This window comes from Symphalangus syndactylus, chromosome 13 (assembly GCF_028878055.3).
Source record: "Symphalangus syndactylus isolate Jambi chromosome 13, NHGRI_mSymSyn1-v2.1_pri, whole genome shotgun sequence".
Classification (NCBI taxonomy): domain Eukaryota; kingdom Metazoa; phylum Chordata; class Mammalia; order Primates; family Hylobatidae; genus Symphalangus; species Symphalangus syndactylus.
The window spans coordinates 35,052,686-35,065,658 of record NC_072435.2 but is presented as its reverse complement, the minus strand read 5'-3'; the positions used below and the strand labels follow the sequence as shown (position 1 = coordinate 35,065,658).

The 12,973-nt window shown below is 50.0% G+C and overlaps 1 protein-coding gene across 2 annotated transcripts; it reads right to left on the bottom strand.

The window, feature by feature from the left end:
- Window positions 1-7,979: 7,979 nt before the first annotated feature.
- On the bottom strand, window positions 7,980-11,702 carry LOC134732140 (proline-rich protein 23D1-like). 2 transcript variants are annotated; one of them, XM_063614893.1, is made up of 3 exons: window positions 11,433-11,702; window positions 9,970-10,340; window positions 7,980-9,731 (listed from the first exon to the last, which is right to left on the bottom strand). In XM_063614893.1, the coding sequence occupies exon 3, from the start codon at window positions 9,678-9,680 to the stop codon at window positions 9,099-9,101; it is 582 nt and encodes a 193-aa protein (XP_063470963.1). In that variant the 5' UTR covers window positions 9,681-9,731; window positions 9,970-10,340; window positions 11,433-11,702; the 3' UTR covers window positions 7,980-9,098. The 2 variants fall into 2 exon arrangements, with proteins under 2 accessions (XP_063470963.1, XP_063470962.1); XM_063614892.1 differs by having other exon boundaries at window positions 7,980-10,340.
- Window positions 11,703-12,973: the final 1,271 nt, after the last annotated feature.

The following is a 12,973-nucleotide window of genomic DNA, read 5'->3' as shown; positions in this document are numbered from 1 at the left end:
GGGTTTCGCTGTGTTAGCTAGGAAGGTCTCGATCTCCTGACCTCGTGATCCACCCGCCTCGGTCTCCGGAAGTGCTGGGATGACAGGCATCAGCCACCTCGCCCGGCCCAGAAATGGAGATTTTTGGGCAAACACATTAAAGCAAATAAACGCAAATAGACGAAAATCATTTTAACATTTTTATTTAACCCAAGAAATACAGATAGAATCAACAGCAATAGAATTTACATTGCAGTGATGAATAAGATACATGCTACAAGGCTTCATTATCTGATGCAAAATCTAGTATGTGTTTTACAGCAAACCTCAATTGGAAACTGAATGTCGATCACACAGGCTTGATGTGCGTGTCAATTTCATGAGAGTTACAATCTCGGGATAAGTCTCACATAGCCTAAGAGTCCAAACATACCTTCAAGTGTTCCAACAACTTATTCACTACTCATTCTTAGAACTGAATTTACAAACAAAAATCCCAGCCCATTCATTGCTGAATTGCATCCCATTGAAAGAATGGGTCACAGTTCCTGTTTCTAGTCACTGCTGAGTGACATTAAAGTGCCTTCCATGTTTTGGCGATGGTGAGGACAGGTGCTAGAAGCCTCTGCCCTCAACCTTGTCCACATGAGTTCTAATTTCTTTAGAACAACTATCTCAGGGTGGGAAAGATGGTTCCAAGAAGTGCCTATTGCATTGATTAGGAATCAATGAAACTCTTTCTCCCTGCGGGTTGTCCCATTTGGATTTCAACCGGCACTGTCAGAGCGTTCCACTTTCTCCACATGCTCTGCAGCGCTTGGGACGGTCAGGCATTGTCATGGTGGCTTCTCTAAGAGCTTCTCGGTTGTATTTCAAGGCGTATTTGACATACATTTCCCCGGGGAGGGATACTGAACACTTTCTGAAGTGTTTGTTTGCATCCTCTTTGAGGAAATGTCTGCTCAAGTCTCTTGCTGGGTTTTGAACAGAATCGTTTGTTTGTTCCATTGGAGTATTGACAAGTCTCCGTGTATTCTGGGTATGAGCAGTCCTTGCGTGTATAGATTTGCAAATATTTTGTGCCCCAATCTCAAGGTTGCTCTTTTATACAAATCAAGAGCATCTGAGGCAGAGCAAAGGTTCAGGTGAGAGGACGGAGCATTTCTCCACCTCTCCAGCTCGCGCAGCATCTCTCCTCCGAGGAGCAGAGACACCTGTGCAGGCAGACACCATGAAAACGCAGGCGTGCTTCATTCTGAACAGAGCATCTCTGATTGCCATCTGGTGCCTGAGGGTTCACGGCCCATCAGCCTGAGAAGAGACGTCTTCGGGCCTTGCACATTGGCCTCCATAGAACCTCGTGGCAGATTGTGGGCTCCGGACTGGGTGAGGGAGGTAGAGGTCTGAGGGCAGAGTTGGGCAGGGGCTCCAGGCCATGGAGATCCAAGTTGAATTCTTCAGGCAGAGCCTGTCTCCAGGGCCTAGGCTTGGGCATTTGGGACGAGCCCTGGGGCACAGCGGCTCTGTAGCAAGGTTTGAGGTAGAGGACACGCCGGGAAGAAGGGCCGATTCCATGCACAAGGTTTGACGGGGGTCCCATCACGGGCAGGAAGCCTTGGGGAGCCTCACTCTCTTTTACTGAAGGCGCCACGCACACATTCTCTGCTCTCTGGGCTCTCACAGATCCATTTTCAATGTCAATCTCCCAGACAGTCTCTGTGCTCGTGAACAGGAGCCAGCGGGCATGGGCAGGGTACAAGAGATCCTTCAAGGACATCAGGACTTGCTCAGGGACCACCAGGAGGAGCACACTGACGAGGCTGAGTCGCAGGGCTCCCTGTGGGTCCAGCAGCAAGACCTCCTCTCCCAGCCGCAGGTGCAGGAGCATTCCTGGTTCCAGGACCACGATGATCAGCTTCCTGTGGGGAAGCTGTGGGCCCTGGGGGAGAAAAGCCATGGGTCAGTCATTGTCCTCTGAGGGGGGGCTCAAACAGGGACAGACCAAGGCAGGAGAGCTGTCGGTAACTTCCCCAGGCATAAATTAAACCCTGCAGGGACACCCAGAATTTGCACTTTCATTGACGCCCCTTGGGAGGGTCATTTCCTGGAAGTCCCCTAGGGCCTGGAGCTCAGGCAGACCTGTCTCACCCGCGCCCACCTAGATGGAGCGACCTTACCTGGGGCAGCTCCAGGGGCTGCTGTGCAGGGTGGTGGGGACCTGGCTGTACTGGAGCTGGTTCTACACCTGTGGAGAGAGCAGAGTGTGCAGGTGAAAGCCCTTGTCATGCAGGATGCCCTTGAGGGTTAAAGGTGCCACCGTGAGAAAGACCAAATGCAGAAGAAGCCAGGTACAGGACACCCGCCCACGGAGCTGCAGGAGGAAGCTCCCGACACTCTGGACAGCACAGCTGCTCATCTCATGATGTGATGGGACACAGGCTTCCTAGCAGGAGACTCAGGATGAAAAAGAGAAGATGCCTCACCTGGCTGAGGACCCAGCTCCTCCACTTTCTGGCGTTTTGGGGCATTCGATTGCGTGCTGCTGGAGCTGTAGGACAGAGAGACACAGTCAGATTTCGGGCAGTTACCTGACGTCCAATTCCCCGAATCCCCACGAATTCACTCCACTTCCCTGCCTTTCATTCAAGGTCACGGACTCGTCATCCACTTCCTGTGAGACCTGCTCCCAATCTGTCCTAACTCCCAGCTGTTCTTGTTCTCACCCCATCTACCTGAGCTTCCCTGGGTGAAGAAAAGGCAGGGAAGGAGGGTCGGTGCCCGCAGGGAGCAGTTTACCCTTTCAGGAGCTCACGCAGGCGAGAGTTAGAAACCTCTCCTTGGGTGTGAGGACCTGGAGAAAGACGTTGAGATGCCGGAAATGTGGCACCTCTGTCTGTAGAGGTAACATAGGAACGGGGTCTTAGGATTCCAAGAAAAGCAAGAAGAGAGGAAGGAATTTGTCAGACATGATGGCACACGCCTATAATCCCAGCACTTTGGGAGGCCGAGGTAGGAGGATTGCTTGAGTCCAGGAGTTTGAGAGCAGCCTGGGCAACATGGTGAAACCTAGTCTCTACTAAAAATACAAAACATTAGTGGGGCACGGTGGTGCACGCCTGTGGTCTCACCTACTCAGGAGGCTCAGGCGGGAGGATGGCCTGAGACTCAGAGGTGGAGCCTGCAGTCAGCTAAAACCGCGCCACTGCACTCCAGTGTGGACCATCGGAGTGAGACGCTGTCTCAATAAAATAAATCAGTAAATAATACAAATATAAAAATTAAAAATTAAAAAAGGGGGAAACTGCTCTTTCTTTTTTTCCTCAGTAGATCATGAACTCCTGACATCAGGTCCTACAATCTCCCTTCTTGCAGACCACAGAGCCCATTCCCTGTGGAGCTGGTTGGGTGGATTGAAAGTGGGGCTGCCCTGAGATATGTGTGTGGTTGGGTTGTAGAAGCCTTCCCAGCACCTTGTGATGACTTAGGGGCAACTCACTTCCCTCTTGCCCCAAATTCAAAACACCCAATCTCATGGCAGGTTCATGCGTCTCCTTTCCCTTCCCCTCTCTCTCCAACACACACCCACACACCCCACAGGCAGGTCACCCTGCAGGTGTCCCCAGCACATAGCAAAGCTCACCCGCTCTCTCCCGCGTGTTCGCTCTTGGATTCCGTGCAGGAATCACTGGGGCTTCTTGGGCGCCGGGAACCTTTCATGGTGAAAACTTCCAGGGTTCTCCAAGTCAGCCAATGCCAGTGTTTGTCTGTGTCCTGCAAAGATTTCTTTTTGGTTTCTGGATCCTTTACTTAATTTGAGAGAGCGGTGTCAGCCCCAAAGCTGCTCCCGAAGACTTGCGCTGTGGAGCGACGGGGCCGTGGCCAGCCAGCGGCAGGTGCATCAGGCTCTGACAACTGAGCTCTTGGGGGAATCCTTTATACTGTCAACAGGGTGTGGAGCCAGGGGATTTGTCAGCAGGAACTGATGTGATTGGCTGTTCCCGGTATGACAATGGGAGGGGCCCTCAAGGAGGATTTAGCCATAGCTCAATCGATAGATGACCAATCAACAGAAGCTGCCTAATCCCATCAACAGGCGACCTGTTTCCTGCCCCCTCCCAACCTCTAGGTCTTGCCTAATAATGATAGACACTTGCTGTAATACCCAATTCATCTATCGCTCAAAGAGATTTTAATGTGTGCCTTTTATATTTTCATGCAATAAAAACATGTTAACTTTCACAGTGGCTGTCCTGGGGCATGTGATGTATATGAAATGAAGTGTCAAGGGAACAGAAGCGGAAGGAAATTCACAAGCATCTCCGAGCGACTCTCCTTGAATTCCTGCCATTTTTTCTAAATCAGCTGCCTTCTTTCTTCCTATCCAAGTAAGAAGGTGCTGTAGGAGTTCAATCTAAGAGCATTTGACAAATACTGCTGCGAATCTCACGATGACCCGAAGGAAACTTGGATTGGATTTCTGAATGTGCTAAGAAAGCGTGTGTGTGTGTGTGTGTGTGTGTGTGTGTTTAACCAGGATGAAGTGGCTGTTCCTGGGGTGCAGACCCTTCTTTGAATGGAGAAAGTCCATTGGTGTTAACTCATTGTGTTTTCGGTGGATATTTTCTCTTTCTATCTTTCCTTTTCTTCTTTCTTTCAGATATTTTCTCCTTCCTTCCTGCCTCCCACCCTCCCTCCATCACTTCCCTTCCTCCCTCCCTAAGTCCCTTCCCTCCCTGCCTCCCTCCGTCCCTCCCTCCGTCCCTCCGTCCCTTCCTGCCTCCCTCCCTCCATCCCTGCGTCTCTCCCTCGCTCCCTCCCTTTGTCCCTCCCTCCCTCCCTCCCTCTGTCCCTCCCTCCCTCCCTCCTTCCGCACTTCCTTTCTTCCTCCCTTCCCCTTCCCTGCTTCCTTACTTCCTTCCTTCCCTCCTCCCTCCCTTCCTTCCTTCCTTCCTTCCTTCCATCTGGGGTGTAAAAACAATTGGTGAATAGGAGAATTATGGAATAACTGCCTCAGACATTTATGCAGTTCTCATCTCATTCTGCACACACAGAAGACCATCTTGGCCTCATCTCCTTGATTTTCAAAATGGACATTCTAAAATCCAGGAGACTGGATGTATCATTTCTAGGCCAAATCGTGAAAGAAAACGTGCAAGAGTTTCATGTGGTCTTCATCTCTGTGATCAGAATTGAGGAAGGCAGGAGTTTTAGATGGTGCATCACCAAGATCGTGGTGATTCCATTATCACTACCCTTGTAACCTGTGACCACCTGTAATCGTTATGAGATATCCAATCCGAGATAGGTGTTAATATTTACTGTATTAATATCTTGGGCTAGGAGTGATGGCTAATGCCTGTGATCCCAGTACTTTGGGAGGCAAAGGCAGGAGGCTGGCTTGAGCCCAAGGGCCCAGGAGGTAGAGACCAGCCAGGACAACGTAGCGAGTCCCCACCTCTACAAAAAATTTAAAAATCAGCCAAGTGTGGTGGTAAGTGCCTGTAGTCGCAGGTATTTCAGAAGGTGAAGTGGGAGGATCGCTTGAGCCTGGGATGTCAAGGCTGCAGAGAGCCGAGATCGTGCCACTCAACTTCAGCCTGGGCAACAGAGCAAGCCCGTGTCTCAAAAAGAAAAGGTTTTTTCCTTTAGGCTTAAATTTTAACCCTCAAACCTCCAATGTGAAGGTATTAGCAGGTGGGGCCATTGGGAGATGATGAGATTATGAAGGTGGAGCCCTCGTAGATGGGATTAGTGCCCTTCTGAAAGTGACAGAAGAGAGCTCGCCAGCACCTTCCATGAGAGGAGACAGGGAGGATATGACAGTCTCCAACCTGGAAGAGGGTCCTCACCAGACCCAGATAATGCTGGCACCCTCATCTTGGACTTCCAGCCTCCAGAACTGTGATAAACACATGTCCGTTCTTAAAAAGAAAATGTGTGGAAAGCAATGTTAATGTTCCCAATCGCTTTTAGTACATTCTTTCCTTAACTATATCTTAATACATAGTTGTGTTGAATGGCCTAGTTTGTAATGTTAGAATATTCATGTTAGTGAATTAATAAATACATCAGTAAAGAATACTGTCCAGGGTGGAATGGTCGTTCACCCCTGTAATCCCAGCACATTGGGAGGCCAAGGGGGCCAGTCATCTGAAGTCGGGAGTTCAAGATCAGCCTGACCAACATGGAGAAACCCTGACTCTACTAAAAATACAAATCAGCCTGTCATAGTGGCACGTGCCTTTAATCCCAGCTACTCGGGAGGCTGAGGCAGGAGAATCACTTGAACCTGGGAGGCAGAGGTTGTGGTGAGCTGAGATCGCGCCATTGCACTCCAGCCTGGGCAACAAAAGCTAAACTCTATCTCAAAAAATTAAAGAAAAAAAAAAAAGAATGCTGTTTGTTGACCATTTGATCGGCTAGTGTTGGTGCTTCCTGGTGGGCCAGGAGAGCCCTGCCCCACCCCCCACCCATTCCAGTAGACATGGCATAAGAGTGATTCTCACTTTTTCTCTAGCCTCTTTATTTATTGGCTGAAATGATTTTTTTTATGTGTCTTACTAATGTTTCCATAGTACAAAATGAATTGACTTTTACAGTGACTCTTTTGGGGATTGTTACCCAGAATTTGTTTGAACTCCTAAAAAATGGAAGTATGCCGAGCACAATGGCACATGCCTGTAATCCCAGCACTCTGGGAGGTCGAGGCGGGCGGATCACCAGATGTCAGGAGTTGAAGAGCAGCTTGACCAATGTGGTGAAACCCCAACTCTACTGAAAATATAAAAATTAGCCAAGTATGGTGGGGTGCACCTGTAGACCCAGCTACTTGGGAGGCTGAGACACGAGAATTGCTTGAACCTGGGAGGCGGAAGTTGTAGTGAGATGAGCTGAGATGGTCCCATTGCACTCCAGCCTGGATGACAGAGGGAGATTGTGTCTCAAAAAAAAAAAGGGGGCAGCATATGAGATGTTGTGAGAGAGTTTCTATTTGTGACTCCCCTATAATAGTCCAAAGAGACCACCTCTGGGGATCTATTCACAAAAGACTCCTTAGAAGTGCAAACTCATGCATTTGAGAAACGCTGGGGGAAATCTGAAGATGACCTGTGGTGGGGGTATAAATGGACTCGTAGATGTCTTTTGTGATTGTTTGAGTGTGTGTGTGTGTGTGTGTGTGTGTGTGTGTGTGCTGTTATCTGTGGAGTGGCGGATGCTCTTTTGCCTGGAGAAAGCTCCTCTCAATCCACTTACTGTGGGCTCTACCATCTGTGCCTTGTACCCAACAGAAATAAAACAATTTGCTGTAGAAATGGAGTTTTATTTCATTTTACTTTATTTATTATTATAATTATTTTTAGAGCGGGTCTCACTCTGTCACTCAGGATGGAGTGCAATGGCACGATCTCAGATCACTGCAACCTCTGCTTCCTGGACTGAAGGCATCCTCCCTCCTCAGCCTCTGGAGTGGGGAGATCCCACACCTGCCTAGTTTTTGCATTGTGTCTAGATATGGGGTTTCCTCATGTTGCCCAGGCTGGTTTCCATCTCCTGGGCTCTAGTGATCAGCGCCCCTCAGCCTCCCGATGTGCTGGGTTTACAAGTGGGAAGTACTGGGCGTGGGCAGAAATGGAGATTTAGTTTTCTTTTTTTTTGAGACAGGGTCTTTCACTCTCGTCCAGGCTGGAGTGCAGTGGAGTGACCTCGGCTCACTGCAGGCTCTGCCTCCTGTCTTCACGCCATTCTCCTGCCTCGGCCTCCCGAGTAGCTGGGACTACGCGCGCCCGCCGCCACACCCAGCTGATTTTTTTGTATTTGTTTTTTCGTAGAGATGGGGTTTCGCTGTGTTAGCTAGGAAGGTCTCGATCTCCTGACCTCGTGATCCACCCGCCTCGGTCTCCGGAAGTGCTGGGATGACAGGCATCAGCCACCTCGCCCGGCCCAGAAATGGAGATTTTTGGGCAAACACATTAAAGCAAATAAACGCAAATAGACGAAAATCATTTTAACATTTTTATTTAACCCAAGAAATACAGATAGAATCAACAGCAATAGAATTTACATTGCAGTGATGAATAAGATACATGCTACAAGGCTTCATTATCTGATGCAAAATCTAGTATGTGTTTTACAGCAAACCTCAATTGGAAACTGAATGTCGATCACACAGGCTTGATGTGCGTGTCAATTTCATGAGAGTTACAATCTCGGGATAAGTCTCACATAGCCTAAGAGTCCAAACATACCTTCAAGTGTTCCAACAACTTATTCACTACTCATTCTTAGAACTGAATTTACAAACAAAAATCCCAGCCCATTCATTGCTGAATTGCATCCCATTGAAAGAATGGGTCACAGTTCCTGTTTCTAGTCACTGCTGAGTGACATTAAAGTGCCTTCCATGTTTTGGCGATGGTGAGGACAGGTGCTAGAAGCCTCTGCCCTCAACCTTGTCCACATGAGTTCTAATTTCTTTAGAACAACTATCTCAGGGTGGGAAAGATGGTTCCAAGAAGTGCCTATTGCATTGATTAGGAATCAATGAAACTCTTTCTCCCTGCGGGTTGTCCCATTTGGATTTCAACCGGCACTGTCAGAGCGTTCCACTTTCTCCACATGCTCTGCAGCGCTTGGGACGGTCAGGCATTGTCATGGTGGCTTCTCTAAGAGCTTCTCGGTTGTATTTCAAGGTGTATTTGACATACATTTCCCCGGGGAGGGATACTGAACACTTTCTGAAGTGTTTGTTTGCATCCTCTTTGAGGAAATGTCTGCTCAAGTCTCTTGCTGGGTTTTGAACAGAATCGTTTGTTTGTTCCATTGGAGTATTGACAAGTCTCCGTGTATTCTGGGTATGAGCAGTCCTTGCGTGTATAGATTTGCAAATATTTTGTGCCCCAATCTCAAGGTTGCTCTTTTATACAAATCAAGAGCATCTGAGGCAGAGCAAAGGTTCAGGTGAGAGGACGGAGCATTTCTCCACCTCTCCAGCTCGCGCAGCATCTCTCCTCCGAGGAGCAGAGACACCTGTGCAGGCAGACACCATGAAAACGCAGGCGTGCTTCATTCTGAACAGAGCATCTCTGATTGCCATCTGGTGCCTGAGGGTTCACGGCCCATCAGCCTGAGAAGAGACGTCTTCGGGCCTTGCACATTGGCCTCCATAGAACCTCGTGGCAGATTGTGGGCTCCGGACTGGGTGAGGGAGGTAGAGGTCTGAGGGCAGAGTTGGGCAGGGGCTCCAGGCCATGGAGATCCAAGTTGAATTCTTCAGGCAGAGCCTGTCTCCAGGGCCTAGGCTTGGGCATTTGGGACGAGCCCTGGGGCACAGCGGCTCTGTAGCAAGGTTTGAGGTAGAGGACACGCCGGGAAGAAGGGCCGATTCCATGCACAAGGTTTGACGGGGGTCCCATCACGGGCAGGAAGCCTTGGGGAGCCTCACTCTCTTTTACTGAAGGCGCCACGCACACATTCTCTGCTCTCTGGGCTCTCACAGATCCATTTTCAATGTCAATCTCCCAGACAGTCTCTGTGCTCGTGAACAGGAGCCAGCGGGCATGGGCAGGGTACAAGAGATCCTTCAAGGACATCAGGACTTGCTCAGGGACCACCAGGAGGAGCACACTGACGAGGCTGAGTCGCAGGGCTCCCTGTGGGTCCAGCAGCAAGACCTCCTCTCCCAGCCGCAGGTGCAGGAGCATTCCTGGTTCCAGGACCACGATGATCAGCTTCCTGTGGGGAAGCTGTGGGCCCTGGGGGAGAAAAGCCATGGGTCAGTCATTGTCCTCTGAGGGGGGGCTCAAACAGGGACAGACCAAGGCAGGAGAGCTGTCGGTAACTTCCCCAGGCATAAATTAAACCCTGCAGGGACACCCAGAATTTGCACTTTCATTGACGCCCCTTGGGAGGGTCATTTCCTGGAAGTCCCCTAGGGCCTGGAGCTCAGGCAGACCTGTCTCACCCGCGCCCACCTAGATGGAGCGACCTTACCTGGGGCAGCTCCAGGGGCTGCTGTGCAGGGTGGTGGGGACCTGGCTGTACTGGAGCTGGTTCTACACCTGTGGAGAGAGCAGAGTGTGCAGGTGAAAGCCCTTGTCATGCAGGATGCCCTTGAGGGTTAAAGGTGCCACCGTGAGAAAGACCAAATGCAGAAGAAGCCAGGTACAGGACACCCGCCCACGGAGCTGCAGGAGGAAGCTCCCGACACTCTGGACAGCACAGCTGCTCATCTCATGATGTGATGGGACACAGGCTTCCTAGCAGGAGACTCAGGATGAAAAAGAGAAGATGCCTCACCTGGCTGAGGACCCAGCTCCTCCACTTTCTGGCGTTTTGGGGCATTCGATTGCGTGCTGCTGGAGCTGTAGGACAGAGAGACACAGTCAGATTTCGGGCAGTTACCTGACGTCCAATTCCCCGAATCCCCACGAATTCACTCCACTTCCCTGCCTTTCATTCAAGGTCACGGACTCGTCATCCACTTCCTGTGAGACCTGCTCCCAATCTGTCCTAACTCCCAGCTGTTCTTGTTCTCACCCCATCTACCTGAGCTTCCCTGGGTGAAGAAAAGGCAGGGAAGGAGGGTCGGTGCCCGCAGGGAGCAGTTTACCCTTTCAGGAGCTCACGCAGGCGAGAGTTAGAAACCTCTCCTTGGGTGTGAGGACCTGGAGAAAGACGTTGAGATGCCGGAAATGTGGCACCTCTGTCTGTAGAGGTAACATAGGAACGGGGTCTTAGGATTCCAAGAAAAGCAAGAAGAGAGGAAGGAATTTGTCAGACATGATGGCACACGCCTATAATCCCAGCACTTTGGGAGGCCGAGGTAGGAGGATTGCTTGAGTCCAGGAGTTTGAGAGCAGCCTGGGCAACATGGTGAAACCTAGTCTCTACTAAAAATACAAAACATTAGTGGGGCACGGTGGTGCACGCCTGTGGTCTCACCTACTCAGGAGGCTCAGGCGGGAGGATGGCCTGAGACTCAGAGGTGGAGCCTGCAGTCAGCTAAAACCGCGCCACTGCACTCCAGTGTGGACCATCGGAGTGAGACGCTGTCTCAATAAAATAAATCAGTAAATAATACAAATATAAAAATTAAAAATTAAAAAAGGGGGAAACTGCTCTTTCTTTTTTTCCTCAGTAGATCATGAACTCCTGACATCAGGTCCTACAATCTCCCTTCTTGCAGACCACAGAGCCCATTCCCTGTGGAGCTGGTTGGGTGGATTGAAAGTGGGGCTGCCCTGAGATATGTGTGTGGTTGGGTTGTAGAAGCCTTCCCAGCACCTTGTGATGACTTAGGGGCAACTCACTTCCCTCTTGCCCCAAATTCAAAACACCCAATCTCATGGCAGGTTCATGCGTCTCCTTTCCCTTCCCCTCTCTCTCCAACACACACCCACACACCCCACAGGCAGGTCACCCTGCAGGTGTCCCCAGCACATAGCAAAGCTCACCCGCTCTCTCCCGCGTGTTCGCTCTTGGATTCCGTGCAGGAATCACTGGGGCTTCTTGGGCGCCGGGAACCTTTCATGGTGAAAACTTCCAGGGTTCTCCAAGTCAGCCAATGCCAGTGTTTGTCTGTGTCCTGCAAAGATTTCTTTTTGGTTTCTGGATCCTTTACTTAATTTGAGAGAGCGGTGTCAGCCCCAAAGCTGCTCCCGAAGACTTGCGCTGTGGAGCGACGGGGCCGTGGCCAGCCAGCGGCAGGTGCATCAGGCTCTGACAACTGAGCTCTTGGGGGAATCCTTTATACTGTCAACAGGGTGTGGAGCCAGGGGATTTGTCAGCAGGAACTGATGTGATTGGCTGTTCCCGGTATGACAATGGGAGGGGCCCTCAAGGAGGATTTAGCCATAGCTCAATCGATAGATGACCAATCAACAGAAGCTGCCTAATCCCATCAACAGGCGACCTGTTTCCTGCCCCCTCCCAACCTCTAGGTCTTGCCTAATAATGATAGACACTTGCTGTAATACCCAATTCATCTATCGCTCAAAGAGATTTTAATGTGTGCCTTTTATATTTTCATGCAATAAAAACATGTTAACTTTCACAGTGGCTGTCCTGGGGCATGTGATGTATATGAAATGAAGTGTCAAGGGAACAGAAGCGGAAGGAAATTCACAAGCATCTCCGAGCGACTCTCCTTGAATTCCTGCCATTTTTTCTAAATCAGCTGCCTTCTTTCTTCCTATCCAAGTAAGAAGGTGCTGTAGGAGTTCAATCTAAGAGCATTTGACAAATACTGCTGCGAATCTCACGATGACCCGAAGGAAACTTGGATTGGATTTCTGAATGTGCTAAGAAAGCGTGTGTGTGTGTGTGTGTGTGTGTGTGTGTGTGTTTAACCAGGATGAAGTGGCTGTTCCTGGGGTGCAGACCCTTCTTTGAATGGAGAAAGTCCATTGGTGTTAACTCATTGTGTTTTCGGTGGATATTTTCTCTTTCTATCTTTCCTTTTCTTCTTTCTTTCAGATATTTTCTCCTTCCTTCCTGCCTCCCACCCTCCCTCCATCACTTCCCTTCCTCCCTCCCTAAGTCCCTTCCCTCCCTGCCTCCCTCCGTCCCTCCCTCCGTCCCTCCGTCCCTTCCTGCCTCCCTCCCTCCATCCCTGCGTCTCTCCCTCGCTCCCTCCCTTTGTCCCTCCCTCCCTCTGTCCCTCCCTCCCTCCCTCCTTCCGCACTTCCTTTCTTCCTCCCTTCCCCTTCCCTGCTTCCTTACTTCCTTCCTTCCCTCCTCCCTCCCTTCCTTCCTTCCTTCCTTCCTTCCATCTGGGGTGTAAAAACAATTGGTGATTAGGAGAATTATGGAATAACTGCCTCAGACATTTATGCAGTTCTCATCTCATTCTGCACACACAGAAGACCGTCTTGGCCTCATCTCCTTGATTTTCAAAATGGACATTCTAAAATCCAGGAGACTGGATGTATCATTTCTAGGCCAAATCGTGAAAGAAAACGTGCAAGAGTTTCATGTGGTCTTCATCTCTGTGATC